Raw genomic sequence first — 13,690 nt, 5'->3', positions numbered from 1 at the left:
GACTGTTGCGGGGGAGGCATCTCAGGGTCTGGGGGTCCAAAGGCCTGAGTCCCCATTTCCTGGGGGGGGGGGGTGGTAATGCTCAATACTAACTTTCACAGGATCCCACGTGGCTGGGTCCCCTTCTGGGGGCACCCTCAGCCCTTGTTTCCTGGAGCTGGGAAACTAGCGTCCCTTGGGGGGAGGGGGCACATATCCTCCTTGTCACAGGACGGGGCATGCCCGGGTCCTTTGGGGAGGGGCAGGGGCACCCCTATTTTTATGGGGTCAGGACGCCTGGGTCTTTTTCGGGGGGGGTGGACTCTCAGCCCCTATTTTCAAGAGCCACGATGCCCGAATCCCATTTGGGGAGAACAACCAGCCCCTGTCTTCATGGGGTCAGGACGCCCAGGTCTCCTTCTGGGAGGGGAACGCTTAGTCCCCGTTTTCACACGGCCAACTCCAGCGTGCCTTCCTGGGGGGAGGGCCGGCCCGCGCAGCCCCGGTTTCCAGCCCATCTCAAGTGCCCATCCTCTTCCGAGAGCGCGGGGCGGGGCGCACGGGGGGTGGGGGGGGGACGGTGGCCAGCCCCGGACCTCACCCCAGCCGGCCGCAGGCTTGCAGGCCGTGCGCCCGGCAGCTCCCCGGGGCCCGACTCCCCGCCCCCCGCGCCGAGGGCTCCCCCAGATCCGGGCGGGCGGGCGCGGCGGCGGCCAATGAGCGCGCTCGCCGTCTCCGGGAGCCGGGCCGGCTCTGCCCGCCTGGCATTGGGCACGCGGTGGGCAGTGGCGGGCGGGGCCTGGGGGTCCTCGCGCCTGGTTGGGCCAGGCTTGTTGCTGGGTAACGGGGCGGCGAGTTTCCCCTGGCAACGGCGGCGGGTACCGCTCACTGGCTGGCCGGGAAGGAGGGGGGGCGCGGGCGCAGGCAGGCCCCGCAGACCCCAGCAACAGCGCGCGGCCCCCGCCCCGCCGGGGAGCGGTAACCTTCACACGCGCCGGCCGCTCGGACCCCGCGGACGCCCGCGCCCCCGCCCAGCCCCCACCCGGCTCCGGTCCAGCCCCCCCCCCCCCCCCCCGGGGCCTGCGGGCCGGCCGCACCGAGGGGACCCGGGAGGCCCCCCTCCCCTTCCCGGACTCGGGGCCTGCGGTGAAAAGTTAATAACTCCCTCTCCTCGTGCTGAGAACCCGACTTCCCCAGAACGGCACACACACGTTGGCGAAGGCTGTGCATCTGCGGGAAACGAGCTGGGACGTTTCTGTTCTCTAAGCAGCGCTTCCCAGGGAGGCCCCCCTCCTGCCTGCCGGGCCCTGTTCGAAGTGCGTTACCAATAGGAACTCGTTTCATCTTCACAAGAGTTTGGGTCCTAGGGTGATGTCCTTCGAACAGAGGAGGAAACTGAGGCACGGAGAGGGGAAGCCGCTCGCTCAAGGTCATCATTTGAACCCAGGTGGCCTGGCTCCCGAGTCTGAGAGCTTCACTGTGCTGAGTGTCCCTTTGGGAAGAATTAATATTCAAAAGGAGAAGGAAAGCACATCGGTGGCTGGTCCACGGGCCGCCAGTTTGAGACCCCCTGCTTCCACCTGAGGGTCTTAGCTTGAAGTCCTTGTCTGGATTCTGGGAGAGTCCACAGATGCCCACACTGGGGGTCGTAAGGATGGTAACCCCCACGAGGCCCCAGAGCTTTGTTTTACTGACTTTCTTACTCTGCACAATTCTATGAGGAAGGGACCTGCGCTGTCCCAACTCGCAGAGGAAGAAACCGAGGCTCAGAGACATCATGACTTGCCCAAGGTCACACAGCCAGTAAGCGGCAGAGCTGGGGATTCTAACTCAGGCCATCTAGACCCAGAGCCCATGCTCTTCAGTGAGCTCGGCACGCAGGCTTTGGGGACACGGGCCGCAGCTGTGGGGACCCGGACTGATTTCTCGCAGCTGGTGTCCTCAACTGGAGGTGACTTTGCCTCCCCCAGGGCAATGTCTGGAGACATTTTTGATTGTGACCAAGGGAGGGGGTGCTCCTGGCACCCTACAAAACACAAGACAGCCCCCACAACAAGGAGTCGTCCGGCCCCAAATGCCAACAGAGAGGAGGTTAGGAAACCCTGGACTCTCCCCGTCTGGTCTGTCCCTGGTCTCTTTCTGACTCGCTCCACTCCCCTGTCTGAGTCATCTCGTCTCTCTCTGTCTCTATCTCAGTTTACCTCCATCTCTCACCCTCTCTCAGAGATGTCTGTGACCCGCAAAGCTTCAGGGCCCCTAGTGCCCTCTCCAGGGGAGCAGGGACCAGAGGCAGGGTCCGAGGGAGGCCCAGATGCTCCTCCAGGAACTTAGAGGAGGGAGTCCCTCGGTCCCTCAGGAGACCGGCTGTGTGTGGAGGGGGGAGACGGAGTCTGGAAGATGGAGGTTGGGCCTTCTCCCTCCACGTGCCCCTGGGCGGGGGCCTCAAAAAGGCAGCCCTTGAGGGGCTGGCCCTGTGGCCAAGTGGTTAAGTTCGTGCACTCCTCTTCAGTGGCCCAAGGTTCGCCAGTTCGGATCCAGGGAGTGGACCTACATGCCGTTGGTCAAGCCTTGCTGAGGCAGCATCCCACATAAGAGAACTAGAAGGACTTACAACTAAGATATGCAATGATGTACTGGGGCTTTGTGGAGGGGGGAAAAAAAAAAGGCAGCCATTGAGTCAGCCACAAACTTTCTTTTTCTTTGCCCACAGTTTTTAACTTTTACTTGTATGCCTCTAGAAGGAACATGCTTTCTCCAGTTAGCCACAGTCCCCACCACTCCCTGTTGTCTTACACTGGACTCCTTTCTCTCATTTATTTACTGATGGTTCTTGAGTTTGGAGACCCCTGGTCTGGAGCAATAGGATGCGAGAATCTGGAACAGGATCTGAACTAGCTTGTGGGGAGGATCGTGACTGGTGACAACACTCATGGCCTGGTAGACTCTTGGCCCTCTCCCCCTCTCTCCCAACCCTACCCACCAACCCAGATTCCTACTGTCCCTCATCACACTCATATTCTTCTCAGAAGAACATTCCAGCACATCTGGCCTCCTGGGGTCCAGTCGTAGATTGGGCAGCTTGAGGGCATGGACTGGTGAGTAAGGGTGGACCATGAGCTAGCCCAGGGCCGGGGCCTGCCTCTCTCCCACTTCATCTCTGTCGGACACTGAGCACCCAGTGACAATAATTAGTTATACTAGTGACAATAACTAACATCTACTTGGTGCTTACACACTGTCACACACAGCTCTCAGTGACTTCCATGCATGCTGTCATTTAATAAATGTCCAAAGTGGCATTTCTCAAACGCCTTTACATTCCATACAGCCAGAAATACACTTTGTGGCCTGATACGTCCTCGCCATAAACAAAATTTTCACAAAACCGTATTTTCCTTTGACTTTGTCATTTTTTTAAAGGATATCCTATTTTGTATTTTTTTAAAAGTCTGGTCAGGAGCCCCTAAAGTTGCAGGTAGAAGGGACTGACTATAAAGAGACACAGGGGAGGTATTTGGGGCAATAGGAATGTTCTGGATCTTGACTGTGCTGGTGTGCCATAAGGTACCTTTGTCACAGCTCACCAAACTATCCACCTAAAAAGAGAGCATTCTATTGCATACAAATATATCTCAATAAACTAGAATAAAAACAATAAGATCCACAAGGGCCCTTTCACAATGCGTGGTTGGCTCCTGACCGGCAGTTTGAAAAACACTGGAAGGAAGAAAGGAAGGAAGGAAGGGGGAATGAAGGAAGGAAGGAAGGGAAGGAGGGAGGGAGTCTGAATTAGTTCCCGATATTTAAAATCAAGATCTCACGTGAGATCTGCGTTTCCTGATTCTCTCGGGAAACTGAAGGATCTGGCCCCTGAGGGAGCTGAGTGTGAGAACCCGGACAAGCCCACCTCTGCTCGGGTCTGGCGGCCCTTCTCTGCCAGCCCAGCGCTGGGCACTCAGAGGCCACTCACACTCTGGTGACATGGTTTGGTTTGAGGTTTGACAACAGAGGAAATGGAAGGTGCTGGGTAGACAGAGCCCCAGGGCCCTGGGGGAGAAAAGGACACCAGGCCACCACATGAGAGAGGGGGAGTGACAATGGGAAACCGAGAAAGGAAAGGGAACTGAGAGCCAGCGAGGGGGTGAGAGTCAGCGCAGGGGCTGCCCGGGCATGTCTGTGCCAGGCGCCTGGGGCTTCCTTCTCGCCCTGGGTCCCCCAGCAGACTCGTGGCAAGTGTGGCCAGGTGTGCACGCTCCGGAGTGTGTCCCGTCAGTGGGCCAGTTAGCAGGAACCTGTCACAGGTCTGACTTTGTGACTGTGTCAAGGGTCAGTTTCTTCTGTGTCTGACTTGATCTATGTCTGTGAGGGTCAATTTCTGACAGTTGTCGTGTGTCAGCTGTGAGCTGGCGTGGGTGTGTTTGTGTGTCCCCGTGGGGTGTCATCTATATCAGGCTGTGTGTCCAGGTGTCCCTGTGACAGGCGTCTGTGTTTGTGTCTGCACCTCTCAGGAAGTTCGTATTTCCAGAGATGCCGTCCGCCTGTGTAGGTGTGAGTCCATCACCATGTGTGTTGTGGCTGCCTGCTCAGTGGCAATGTTGGCGACCACTTTGGGGGTCCAAGTGTGATCATCGCGGTGGGGGTTTGAGCACCCCCGTGTGTCCCTGTCCGAGTGTCAGCGACCCTGCCAGCGAGCCCGTCTCTGCATTTGTGTCCGCGCGTGTGAGTTTGTGTGTCCACGCCCCTGTCCAGGGCGCGCGTGTGTGCGGCCGCGGCCGTGCGTCCCCGTGGCCTCGGCAGCACTTGATTTTGTGTACCCTGGAGCGCCAGTCGGGCAGTGTGCGCTCGCGTCGCCGGGGGCGTGTGCCTGCGGGGCCCAGTCAGTGTGTCAGTGTGTCAGCGCGCGTGTCCGCCTGTCCCGCCGTCCGGGCGCCCCCCGCCCCCCGCGGCCCGCCGGGCCCGCCCCGCCCCGGCTGCAGGGAAAGCCCCCGCGCGGAGGTAGGGGGCGCGGCGCGAGCCTGCAAGTCCCGACTTGTCCGCGGCGGGCGGGCGGCGGGCGGGGCGGCGGCGTCACGGGGGCGGGGCGTGGGACCGCCGGGCGGGGGCGGGGGCGGGGGCGGGGCGGCGGGCCGGGGCGGGGCGGCCGCCGAGCGGGCCCGGGATCCGCCGGGCGGCCTGAGACGCGGCGCGAGCCACATGCGAGCGGGCGCCTGGCGGCGGCGGCAGCGAGATCGGCAGCGGCGGCGGCCACGACGCGGACGCGCCTGCGGCCCGAGCGGCGGCGGCGACAGCGACAGCGACAGCAGTAGCCACTGCAGTTAGAGCGGCAGCAGCAGCAGCAGCAAGCAGCAGCAGCAGCAGCCGCCGCCGCAGCGAGCGGCGCTCGGCGGGCGCGCCCTCCCGAAGGAAGCCGCCCGCCCCGCATCACCGCCCCCTCCGGCGTGTTCATGCCCCCGGGGTGAGTGCGCGCACCCCGAGGCCCCGCCGGCCGCGGGCGGCCAGGCCCGGTGGGCTCCCTGGAGGAGGTGGCGGGAGTGCACTCTGAGCGCGCCGGGCGCGCGCTGCATCCCCGCACCGTGCCTCCCCCGCTCCCCGCCCTCCACCCCTCCGAGGGCCCCCTGGGCTGGGGTCTCCGGGCTGGAGGCACCCAGGGTCCGGGAGCGCAGGTGCCTCCGCGGTCCGGCGGGTTTGTTTACAAACAATGGGGTGCGGGCTCGGCAGCGCCCCCTGGCGGCCCGTGCGGCCCCGGGGAAGTGAGGCGACCCCGACGGCCCCGGCCCCCGCAGTCCGGGAGGGGCGCGCGCGGGGGGGGGGTCGGCGTGGCGGGGCGGCCACACCCCGGGCGCGCGCCCGCTGGGGGCGGTGACAGGGGGCGGCTCGCGGGCCGTGGAGTCTGCGGCTCCGGCGGGCGGGGGCTGCGCCCCAGCAACAGCCGGTTATTGGCCCCGCGCTCGCCTGGCGGGCGGGGCGGGCGCACGTGGCGGCGGCGGGGTGGGGGGGCTGTGACAGCGCGGGGGGCGTCTGGGCCCGCCGTGGGAGCGCGCGTGTGCGGGGCTGTGGATCTGCAGGTGTCTCGCCTGGGTGTGTGCGTGCGTCTGGCTCCGAGTTTGCGCTGGGGTCTGCGGGGAGTGGCTGTGTCCGGGCAGGGGCATGTAGGGGCTGTGGCCCGGCGGGGTGTGCGCGTGAGTCCCCCATGTGTGTTTGTGTGGGATTCTGGCCGTGTCTGCCGTGCCCGAGGGGTGGGTGGTCTGTTTACATGCGTGTACCTGTGTGTGTGTGTGTGTTCCCGGTGAGAGTTGTCTGTGTGCGCTGCCCCGGGGGTGATTCTGTGGGTCTGTGTAGCCTGCGGGGGCTGTAGCGTGTGGTTGTGGTGTGTTGGTGGGTTGCTTGAGTGAGCTGTCTGTTTATGTGTGTGTGTGTGTCTTGCCCGATGTGCTGTCTGTGTGCTCGGGCGGCTTGTCTCTGTGAACTGTGTGTGTGTTATCTCCGGGGCATGTGTCTCCGCCGCGTTGGTGACGGTGTGCCTGCTGAATGCCGATGCCTGTTTTCTCTCCAGGTGCCTGTGTGAGTTCTGTGTGTGGGGTGTGTGTGTGCTGGAGGGTTGTCTCGGTCTGTGTTGGGCTTGTGTGTCTGGCATCGCGTCTGAGGATCAAGGACCGCGGCTGTTGGGGTCTGTGCAGTGAGGTCGGTGGGGCTTGCTGGCAGCCTCTTGCACGGGGCTGTGTATGAGCCCCGGTATGTGTGTGTGTGTGCCCTAGGTCTGAGGGTCTTGTCCCTGTGATCGGCTGGCTCGTGTGTCATGTGGGCTGCGTGTGTGTAGTGTTTATGTCAGTCACGTGAGACCAGTGTTTTCGGAGGGTGCCTTAGGTGTGCGCGCTGCCAGGGCTGTGTGGATGAGTTCGCTGAGCTGTGTGTGTGTGTGTGTGTGTGTGTCCGGGGCGGACAGTTGGTGATGTTTTGAGGTTGGGGGAGGAGGGCGGGTGGATGTTTGCTGTTGGGTCCCTGTGTTGTTGCCGGGATGTGTGGTGATGGATCTGGGTCTGATGACATGTGTCTGTGTCTGCCTGATTCACATGTGTCCTGGGGGCTGAGAGTTGGTGACAAGAGGGTGCGTTTCCGTTGTGTTGGTGTGTGGATGTCCGTGGATGTCTGGTTTGTGTTGATCTCTGTGTGAGTCCTGAGGTGCGTAGGTCTTATCTCTTGGGTGTGTATGTGTGTGGGGAGGGGCCTGTGTGTTTGAGAAGTGTGGCAGTGCCTAGTTAGTTTCTGTCTGTGCTGGTGATGGCTGCATTGTGTGTGTGTGTGTGTGTGTTTGTGTCCCTGGGCATATCAACAGTAGGTCAGTGTGTGAGATTCTGAAAGATTGTATATGTGTGTGTACACGGATGGTGATGGGTTGTGCCAGCCAGTATGCATTGTGGGTATAGCTCTTCTGATGGTCTGTGTGTGTGTGCCCAGTTTTGGTCAGTGTGTGTGTGTGTGTGTGTCCTGTGTGCTGAGTAGCAATATCCGAGATGGAGACCATCTCGATGTTTCTGTGCAAAGGGGAGATGAGGTGGGAGGTCAGGCGGGCCAGTCCTGCGTGAGTCCTTGTGTGTTTGTGTCGTGTACCCTCATACACACCCCAACAGTCTTCTCCATGTGGGTCCTGTGTGAGTCCCTGTGTGTGTTGTGGGAGCATCCCAGTGCCTGGCTGCCCTCTGTGTGTGCCCATCACTGTGTCCTGGAAGTTAACCCCACCGCTCATGCCCTGTGTGAATCCCAGGGTGGGTGAGTTTGTGTTGTGGGGCTGACAACCCTCATACACACACACACCTGACAGATCCCTCCATCTGGGTCCCCTGTGAGCCCTTGTACTTGCTGTGACAGCCATCCTGTGCCTCCTTGTCCCTCGTGTGTCACCATCACCATGTGCATGGGAGGCTGTCCCCCCCCAGCCATGCCCTGGGTCAGCCCCTGGGGTGGGGGTGGGGGGGTGTCTTGTGGTGCCATCACGCACACCTACAGTCCCTGCCATCTGGGCCATGTGCGTGTGTTGCGGGTGCCACCCCGGGCTTCCCTGCCGCCCATGTGTGCTCATCACTGTGGGCAGGAGCCGGGGTGCCCTGGCACCCAGGGAAGTTGTGTGCACCGTGGGGCCCCTGTGCCCTGGCACTTCCCGGCTGACCGCCCCCTCTCCCTGTCCCGCAGGCCCCAGGGAGCGCCATGGCCCGAGCACGCCAGGAGGGCAGCTCCCCGGAGCCGGTAGAGGGCCTGGCCCGCGACGGCCCGCGCCCCTTCCCGCTCAGCCGCCTGGTGCCCTCGGCCGTGTCCTGCGGCCTCTGCGAGCCCGGCCTGCCCGCCGCGCCCGCCGCGCCCGCCCTGCTGCCCGCTGCCTACCTCTGCGCCCCCGCCGCCCCGCCCGCCGTCACCGCCGCCCTGGGGGGCCCCCGCTGGCCTGGGGGCCCCCGCAGCCGTCCCCGAGCCCCGCGCCCCGACGGTGAGTGCCCGGCCGCCGCAGGGGTGATGGGAGCCGGGACAGAGCCCCCGAGGCTCTGCAGCAGCGGGAGCGAGGGGGGAGGCGGCGAGCCGGCCGGGCCCCGGGGAGGGTGTGGCCAGTGTGGTCTTTGTGTTGCAAGAAGCAGGAAGACGGAGTGGGAGGCTGGGGGTGGGGGGAGGCCGCGTGGGAAGTCCCTCCTGGAATCTGACTGCAGTCAGTCCCCGAGTTGCAGCCCACGGCCTTTTCCGGGCCTGGGGCAACAGCTTCTTCCCAGCCCCCTCCCCTAGTCTGGGTCCCCTTAACCCCCCCTGAGGATTGTAGTTGGAGGGAGTGTGGGCAGCGCGGGGAGGACTGTCACCTTAGGACTTCGGGGAGGGCCCGAGGGTGGCCTTATGCCTTTATCTGCATCTCTTTGGCCAGGACCGTCCTCTCCGCAGTCCGGGAGGAGGAAGGAGAGGGGGAGGGGCCATTATGCTGAGAAAGTGGGGAGGGGTGAGTCTTGGGGAGGGAAGGGTTAAAGGTCCCCTGCCTGATGGGCTGTTAACCCTGTGGTGCCCGGCTGGCCCCATCCCAGCCGGCACTCTGGGGTCAGGGGAAGGATGGTCCTGGTTTCCCTCTCCACGCCCCCCACCCCCACCCTCCCGCCCGCCCTTCCTCCCTGGAGCCCAGGGAGGTAAAGAGAGAGAAAACTTCCCTGGCTCAGTTCCCTGGCTCGGGGGGCCAGAGGGGACCCGATTGCAATGACGAGAGTCACAGGTGTGGAAACTGAGGCCCTGACTTGGGGCCTTAGGGATCCCTCCTGCCAGGACGTGGTGTGACAGGAGGGAGGAAGAGACGTCAGAGGCGCTCAGAAGGGGGTGGGGCAGGAAGGCATCTCCTGCATCCCAGCCCCCCAGGCCCGTGCTCAGAGGCTGCCACCGTCTGGCCTTCTGGTCTCCAGGCCCCTGCCACATCCGGGGGTGTGGCTTCACTGTGGTTGGACACGAGAGGGCAGGAGACCTGAGGCTTGTGACTCTGGGTGTAGTCAGTCACTGTATCCCTGTGTGACCTTGGGCCATTTCTTACGGTGGGCCTCAGTTTCCCCATCTGTTAAATGAAGCAGGCAAAATTTGACCCCGTTTTGGCACAGCGGTACTTAGGTCGGATAAGAGGAAGGACTTCCAGACTAACACAGTTAGTGGGGTGGTAGCTGGCTAGACAGGTGACCCCAGAGAAGGCCCCCGCCAAGACCTCGTCTTGCTTTCTGGTGCCTGAGGAGTAGGAGCTGAGAAATCTGGATTTAAGAGGGGAAAACCGAATCGCTAGAAATAAGGCGGGGAGCGGAAGAGAAATCGGGCTGGAGGAAAAGGGAGAAGCCGGCCCTGGCGAACTGGTCCCTCGGGACACTTTCGGGCCTAGAGGGGTGGTGGGCGCTGACCACGCCCCTCGGCTTTTCCCAGGTCCACAGCCCTCACTCTTGCCGGCCGAGCAGCACCTGGAGTCGCCGGTGCCCAGCGCCCCGGGGGCCCTGGAGGGCGGCCCCACCCAGGCAGCCCCGGGAGTCCGGGGGGAGGAGGAGCAGTGGGCCCGGGAGATCGGGGCCCAGCTGCGGCGGATGGCGGACGACCTGAACGCGCTGTACGAGCGGCGGGTGAGTGCGGGGGGAGGGGTAGACGGCAGGTGGGACTTCCCGCCGGGGAGGGGGCTGCGGGCGGCCCGCCAGATGTGCGGCAGCTGCTGCCCTGCGCGGCGGGGTCGCGCCGGGGACAGGCCGACGGGAGGGGCGGCGCGCCCGCGGAGCCGCCGCGGGGCCCGCCCGGCGCTGGCACGGCTCGGGCGAGGGCTGGGGGCCGGGTCGGCCTGGAGCGCTGCGGCGCACCCGTGCCCGCGGCCGCGGCGACTGAGGGCGGCGCGCGCCGGAGCGGCTCCTATATCGCGGGCTATTTATAGCCGGTGAGTCAGCAGCGGCGGCGAGGCCGCCCCGCCCCGCCCCCCGCCCGCGGCGCACCGCCCTGCCTCCCGAGAGCTCCGCCCCTCCCCGCGGAGGCCCCGCCCCCTTCCCGGGAGCCCCGCCCCTCCCCGCGGAGGCCCCGCCCCCGGCTCCCCGCCCCTCCCCATGGAGGCCCTGCCTGCGGCCCGCGGCGGCCCCGCCCCCTTCCCGGGAGCCCCGCCCCCCCGCGGAGGCCCCGCCCCGCGCCCGCATCCCGGCCTCTTATTAGAACAGAATCTGAGCCTCCAGCGGAGAACAGAGGCTAACAAGCCTCAGGGCGCCCGCCCCCGGCCCTGTCCCAGCTGAACGCGACACCCGCATCGGTTGCTTGTTCAGAGGAAAACAAACACCGGATGTTGTGAAGCCCCCAGTTCCCTCCCGTCCCCTCCCCTCCTCCAAGGGCAGCCCCTCGAGGTGGCTTGTCCCGGCCTCTGCAGGTGCTGATCCTTTTACTATGGATTTATCAGGACGCACCCAATGCTTAGGATGGGGGGCGTTTAGGGCTTAACATACACGATATGGTGTGTTCCTCTCCAAACTTGCCCCTCAGTATTATGCTTGAGATCCATTCACTCGGGCAAAGGAGCTTTCCTTCTTTCTTTTTTCCTGCTATGTAGCATCCTGTTGGATCAGCGCGTAGTATCCGTGCTCATTTTCTCATTGATGGCTATTTCAGATTTTTTAAAAGTTTCAAATTTTATCTATTGGCTTTTTTCACCCCTCTTCCAAACAATGTCCATCACCAGGTGCACTTGTGTGTCTCCAGTGGACATCCCTGGTGGTCTGCCCGCCCTCAGCCTTACTAGATGATTGCTAGTTTGGGTTAGTTTGGCATTAGTTAAAAAGCTTGCCAATGCCACCCTGCTGTGAGGTGCCACCCTCGAGGTGACCACACTGGCTCAGGTGGGCGGAGGAACTGGGATTAACAATGAGGGTACAGCTCACTCTTGGGACCCTTCCTTGCTCCTCACTGCCCGGGGGCCTCAGCACGCACACGTCCCAAGCCCACTCTGACTTCCTCGTCTCTTTCCCTAGAGACAAGAGGAGCAGCAGCGACACCGCCCCTCGCCCTGGAGGGTCCTGTACAATCTCATCATGGGACTCCTGCCCCTACCCAGGGGCCGAGCGGCCCCGGAGATGGAGCCCAACTAGGTGCCTGCACCCGCCCGGGGGACGTCGGGGACTTGGGGGGCAGGACCCTCCCACCTCCTGACGCCCTGGCCAGTGCGGGGGGCTCTTTCTGCACCATGTAGCATACTGGACTACCAGCCCTGCCTGTCCCAGGGGCGGGCCAGGGCAGCCACTGCAGACCCAGCCCCGGCCTAGCCTGGGTGCACTGACGGAGATGTGGACTCCTGGGCCCCTGGCTGAGGAGCCAGGGCAGAGAGGGCTGACGGACTCAGCGTCTGAAGGCGGCGGTGACCGAGGTGGTGGGGACCGAGCCGCCCGCCTGTGCCGCCCACCACCATCTCAGGAAAGGCTGCTGGTGCTGGCTGCCCGTTCCAGCTGCAGGGGTGACACTGGGGGACTCTCCCTCCCAGTGCTCCTTCACTCTGGGCCTGGCCTCGGGCCCCTGGTGCTTCCCCCCCTCCTCCTGGGGAGGGGGCCCGTGAAGAGCAAATGAGCCAAACGTGACCACTAGCCTCCTGGAGCCAGAGGATGGGGTGCGTGTGTCGGCTGCCCCAGCCCGGCGCCCAGCCATCTTCCCTGAGCCAGCCGGCGGGTGGTGGGCATGCCTGCCCCACCTTCATCTGGGGGTGGCCAGGAGGGGCCCAGACTGTGAATCCTGTGCTCTGCCGTGACCACCCCCCGCCCCCATCAATCCCATTGCATAGGTTTAGAGAGAGCACGTGTGACCACTGGCATTCATTTGGGGGGTGGGAGATTTCGGAGGAAACCGCCCCAGCCTTAGTCCCCAGGGCGAAGCGCTGGGGGGAAGACGGGGAGTCAGGGAGGGGGGAATCTCAGAAGAGGGAGGAGTCTGGGAGCGGGGAGGGATGGCCCAGCCTGTAAAATACTGTATATGCGCTGCTGTAGATACCGGAATGAATTTTCTGTACATGTTTGGTTAATTTTTTTTGTACATGATTTTTGTATGTTTCCTTTTCAATAAAATCAGATTGGAACAGTGGATGCTGTGTGCACTCCTTCCCCTCCGTGTGGTCTGTCGGAGCCTGAGACCCCTGTCTGGGGGGGAGGGGTAGGCGGTCCACGGGGCACGCGGGCGTCTGTAGCTGTATCTGGAGGAAGGCTGAGGAGCGTGGGCGCGACACCTGCACCCAGCCTTCACGCGTCCCTATTGGTCTCCCGCTGAAAGCAAAGCCTGGGGGAGACAGGCTTATTGGCGCTTTATCCCCACTGGATCAAGTATGTCATGGGGGTCTGACATTTACTGAATGAACGAATGATCTAAAACTTAGTCAGAAGCATCACCATGAGGAGTCCTGGGGACCGTGTCAGCAATGAAGGCAGAGGGTGACATCGGGGAGGGCACCCTGAGTTGAGCCCCAAGTGAAGCTTCTCCGGGGCGGCTGCCGGGTGCTAAGGCCCAGCCAGAAAAGCCTGTGTGGAATCGCTCTAGGAAGGGGGCACCTACTGTTCTCTCCCTTAACACAGGCCGCCGGCCAACTGCTCTCCTCGTGCCCTCTCCCCCACTCACTGGCACAGACGCAGGCTCAGGCCCCGGCTCTCCCCTTCCTGGCTGTCCTCACGGGTAAAGGGGAAGCCCAAGGCAAACGGCCCTTCTCCTCCTCAAAGGCCAGGGCGAGGGAAACAGGAACCATCACTTTCGAGAGCAGTTTGGCAAAACCTTGTCAAGCTGAGGACACGCATACCTATGCCAGCAATGCCTTCCTGGGTGTCTCGCGGAAAAGTGGATGTGTGCGAGTGTCCGTGTGTTGGCAACACACAAACCCAGCCATCTAGGTGTCCAACGGCAGTCGACAGGGTAAATCAAATCAGCTCTCGTCACAGCACAGATAACAGACAGCAGTTAACTGGAATGAGCTAGAACAGTATCAATATGAATAAACAACGGTGAGCGAACAAAGCAGGCGGCAAAATGATGGGGGGTACCTGGGGGATTATTATACTTTTCTCTGCATTTTTCTTCCTGCTTAAACACTCTGCACAGGCCCTAGGCCCATGGGGGCGTTCACAGCGGCTGGCTGGCAGCAGAGCTCTCCTGGGTCACGCCACCTGGCGCCTCCCCATGCCAGGACCAGTTCGCGGAATCAGTCACTTGGCTGGATTAGGTCTATCGATTC

General features: G+C 62.9%; 1 protein-coding gene across 4 annotated transcripts; it reads left to right on the top strand.

Moving 5' to 3' along the window:
- Positions 1-4,152: 4,152 nt before the first annotated feature.
- On the top strand, positions 4,153-12,558 carry BBC3 (BCL2 binding component 3). Of its 4 annotated transcripts, none has more exons than XM_044759887.2 (4): positions 4,153-4,280; positions 8,167-8,455; positions 9,895-10,085; positions 11,460-12,558. In XM_044759887.2, the coding sequence occupies exons 2-4, from the start codon at positions 8,182-8,184 to the stop codon at positions 11,574-11,576; spliced, it is 582 nt and encodes a 193-aa protein (XP_044615822.2). In that variant the 5' UTR covers positions 4,153-4,280; positions 8,167-8,181; the 3' UTR covers positions 11,577-12,558. The 4 variants fall into 4 exon arrangements, with proteins under 4 accessions (XP_044615822.2, XP_070354883.1, XP_070354884.1 ...); XM_070498782.1 differs by lacking the exon at positions 4,153-4,280 and adding an exon at positions 4,282-4,305; XM_070498783.1 differs by lacking the exon at positions 4,153-4,280 and adding an exon at positions 5,112-5,434 and having other exon boundaries at positions 11,460-12,557.
- The last annotated feature ends 1,132 nt before the right edge of the window (positions 12,559-13,690 follow it).

Source organism: Equus asinus, chromosome 26, assembly GCF_041296235.1.
Source record: "Equus asinus isolate D_3611 breed Donkey chromosome 26, EquAss-T2T_v2, whole genome shotgun sequence".
In the NCBI taxonomy this organism is placed as follows: domain Eukaryota; kingdom Metazoa; phylum Chordata; class Mammalia; order Perissodactyla; family Equidae; genus Equus; species Equus asinus.
The sequence above is the reverse complement of the archived record's forward strand: the minus strand, read 5'-3'. Positions and strand labels throughout refer to the sequence as shown.

Coding starts and splice junctions, on each gene's coding strand:
- BBC3 (XM_044759887.2), top strand. CDS start 8,182: ATGGCCCGAGCACGCCAGGAGGGCAGCTCCCCGGAGCCGGTAGAGGGC. Junction 8,456..9,894: donor CCGAGCCCCGCGCCCCGACG/GTGAGTGCCCGG, acceptor GGCTTTTCCCAG/GTCCACAGCCCTCACTCTTG. Junction 10,086..11,459: donor ACGCGCTGTACGAGCGGCGG/GTGAGTGCGGGG, acceptor CTCTTTCCCTAG/AGACAAGAGGAGCAGCAGCG.